The sequence below is a fragment of the Oryza sativa genome, chromosome 2 (genome assembly GCF_034140825.1).
Source record: "Oryza sativa Japonica Group chromosome 2, ASM3414082v1".
Taxonomy (NCBI): Eukaryota; Viridiplantae; Streptophyta; class Magnoliopsida; order Poales; family Poaceae; genus Oryza; species Oryza sativa.
In genome coordinates this window covers 32,085,892-32,088,815 of record NC_089036.1, presented here as the reverse complement: position 1 = coordinate 32,088,815, position 2,924 = coordinate 32,085,892, and the positions used below count along the sequence as shown (strand labels likewise).

General features: G+C 48.7%; 1 protein-coding gene across 1 annotated transcript; it reads right to left on the bottom strand.

Moving 5' to 3' along the window:
- Positions 1 to 388: 388 nt before the first annotated feature.
- On the bottom strand, positions 389 to 2,282 carry LOC4330746 (photosynthetic NDH subunit of lumenal location 4, chloroplastic). The gene is made up of 6 exons (XM_015768425.3): positions 1,806 to 2,282; positions 1,479 to 1,571; positions 1,312 to 1,372; positions 1,115 to 1,183; positions 817 to 936; positions 389 to 706 (listed from the first exon to the last, which is right to left on the bottom strand). Exons 1-5 carry the CDS (start codon positions 2,205 to 2,207, stop codon positions 869 to 871), a joined length of 693 nt encoding a protein of 230 aa, XP_015623911.1. The 5' UTR covers positions 2,208 to 2,282; the 3' UTR covers positions 389 to 706; positions 817 to 868.
- Positions 2,283 to 2,924: the final 642 nt, after the last annotated feature.

Here is a 2,924-nt window from a genome sequence, read left to right as displayed (position 1 = left end):
TCCTTTTCTTCCCTCATTCACCTACCAGTTCTGGCTCTGAACCGGTCAATCGATAGTTCAACTCTCACGATTTGGGTGTTCTTTGGTTTCATAAAAGGATTTTAGGATATTCTCTGAAGTCTGAACAATGCATGTTTCGATTTGATGGTTAACAAACCTATGATTAAATTATCTTGTGGCAATACTGCAGTGCAGACAGCAGTCAAAGGCTCAAAGCTACTACTGCACATGTGCTTTGACACGAACTTTCGACATTTTTTTGAGTACATTAGTATTGATACAGTCGATTAGCTTGCTTGAACTGTTGAAGGTTTGGAAGTCACCAGTCAATCGATATTCAGTCAGAGTTCAACTTCATTTAGTTAGGACTTGCCACAAAGGATGGGAATTTTTGTTGTGTTTGGCTGTACCAATGACAGTATGAATAATGAGACATGTCTTTACAACGTTATACTTACACAAACACAAGACTTTTCTTCTCTAGAAAACATAAGACCAATTTGATAGTATATCAGAGGACCGGTTTGTTATATATCCTTTCACTTCTTGGTACAGATTGCAAATGTAGTACTCTGCGTATTGGAGACCCAAGGAGCTCCGGTGACGCATTTGCTTTCGGCGTCTGGGCTTAGGCATGTCGCACCCTTTCTCTTCATCTGTCCGTAGTCCCGCCTCTTGTATGAAACGCCAAAATTTACTCGAAAATCTGCCAGAGAATGTAACATGCTTATGTAACAAACAACAACCCCTTTAGGCAAGGGATACTGTTTTCAGATGAAAAAAAAATCAGACAGGTTCAGAATACCACCACCATACCTTGTTTGCACCTAGTCTGTTCAAGTCATGCATATTCCTTTTCATCATATGCTCACTTGTAAAATCCAACCAGGAAGATGTCGTATAGGAGTGTGGTGTTGCCGGGAATATTACAGTCTCCTGTTAAATAAGTAAATCTTCTGTAAATTTGTATATTTTTTCTAGCGAATGCTAATAAGGGAGCCAGACAGATAGCACTGAAACATCGTTAAATACATGAAACTTAATCTGGTCTCAAATTTCTAGAATTAAATTAAGATTACTTGTTTGATTACTTTTTTTTTTCTTTCGTTATTACCTGAGAAGCAACCTGCTGGTTCAGGTCCGTATGCCAAAGTTGCAGGTATCATAAGCTTGCGCTTTCCACCTGTAATGTTATTGCGATTTTCAACAGAGACACGATGTGATTAAGAAAAATAAAAGCAGTACTATATTTTTAGCATTTGACACACAAAGAGATGCATATGCTTATTATTTCTGGATTTCTGACAGTACCAACGAGCATGGGTGGCACACCACCGCCACCACTGATTCCCTGTTCAAGCCCTCGGAGGATCTGAGAATGAAAATGCGAACGAACCAAACAATAAGATTCCTTGCATAACTACATAAGATGCTTGCTACGATCGAAGATGTACGTGCAATGAACAAAAGCTGCGCACCTTGCCTGCGCCAAGGCGCATTGTCAGTGGCCGTCCTCGCTTGTAGGTGCTGTCGAACACTATCCCGTCAGTAAATCTTGCAGTGTAGTGTACCTTACAACCATGAACACAACTCCAATTAACACACTTGAAACTCCTATCAGTGTCATGGCGAGAAAAAAATGGCAGGTTTATTCGTTGTCGAACTAACTAAAGGATCGGTACTGATGCAAATTGGGCAAATTTATGATCTGCCAATGCTTAATTACTCCATACAGGAGTTAATCATATTCAGAAAACACAGGTTCTTCTAGAGAAAGTGCGAGAAACTCTTCTGTCGGAACTGACATTTATGAGCTGGCCGCGCGGGGGCTGGGCGCCGGTGCCGACTTCGACGTCGCAGTAGCCGAGCCCCGACTTGACGACGTTCATGTCGCACAGCTTGTCCCCCACCGTCGCGTAGTACTCGATGCGCGTCGCTCCGGCGTCGCCGGCGGGGCACAGAAGCCCAGGGGAAGCCAGGAACCCCGCGCCCAGCGCGAGCAGCCCCCTCCTGCCGGCCGACGTCGCCACCGGGAGACTCCAGGCAGCCGAGCACGAGGTCGACGACGGGGAGGAGGAGGAGGAGCTGCTGCTGCTGTTGCTGCACGCCGCGACGGTGAGCGGCCTGCCCGGTTTGGCGACCGGAGGCGACGGGATTGGGTTGGAGGCCATGAGCGAGAGGGAGGAGGAGATAGGAGGAGGCGCCATCGGTGAGTGAGTCACTTGGGGAGTAGAGAATCGGATTATCCCCAAACTGTGGCTGCTGCAACGCGGGCACCTCTCTGTCGCGTCGTTATAAACGCCCGCGTACGTCGTCACGGGCCATGGGCTTTCCCAACTCAACACCCGAGGACCGAGGAAGGAATCCTCGTTTTTTTTGCGGGCCAAGCCGCGTGTCTCGTCGCCAAACGGCGGCCGTGGCCCGTGGAACGACAGATGATTCCAGGAAAAAGTACACCGAAGGTCCCTCAACTTGTCATCGAGTTACAAAATCGTTTCCCAACCGCAAAACCAGATATCAGGCGTTCCTCAACTAACAAAACCGTTCACTTTAGATCCTTCGGTGGTTTTGACCCCGGTTTTATTTGACGTGACGGCTGAGTCAGCGCGTGGGTCCCACATGTAAGATGCCATATCATCACCTCTCTCTTATTTCCCATTTTCCCCTCCTCTCCCTCCCTCTCTCTCTTCTCAGGGCGGCCAGCGGGTGCGGATTGCGGAGGAGGCTGGTAGGGCAGCTGGCGACGGGTGGCGATGTGGCAACTTGGTGCGGCACCGACGAGGATGGGGTTGGCCTGCAGCCAGAACGCCGCCATCCCCCACAGCTCCCGCAGCGAGCGTATGCTAAGAGGGAGGAGGCGGGGAGGCCGGCAGCGAGTGCATACGAAGAGGGAGGAGGCGGGGAGGGGTTGGAGGTGGGATGAG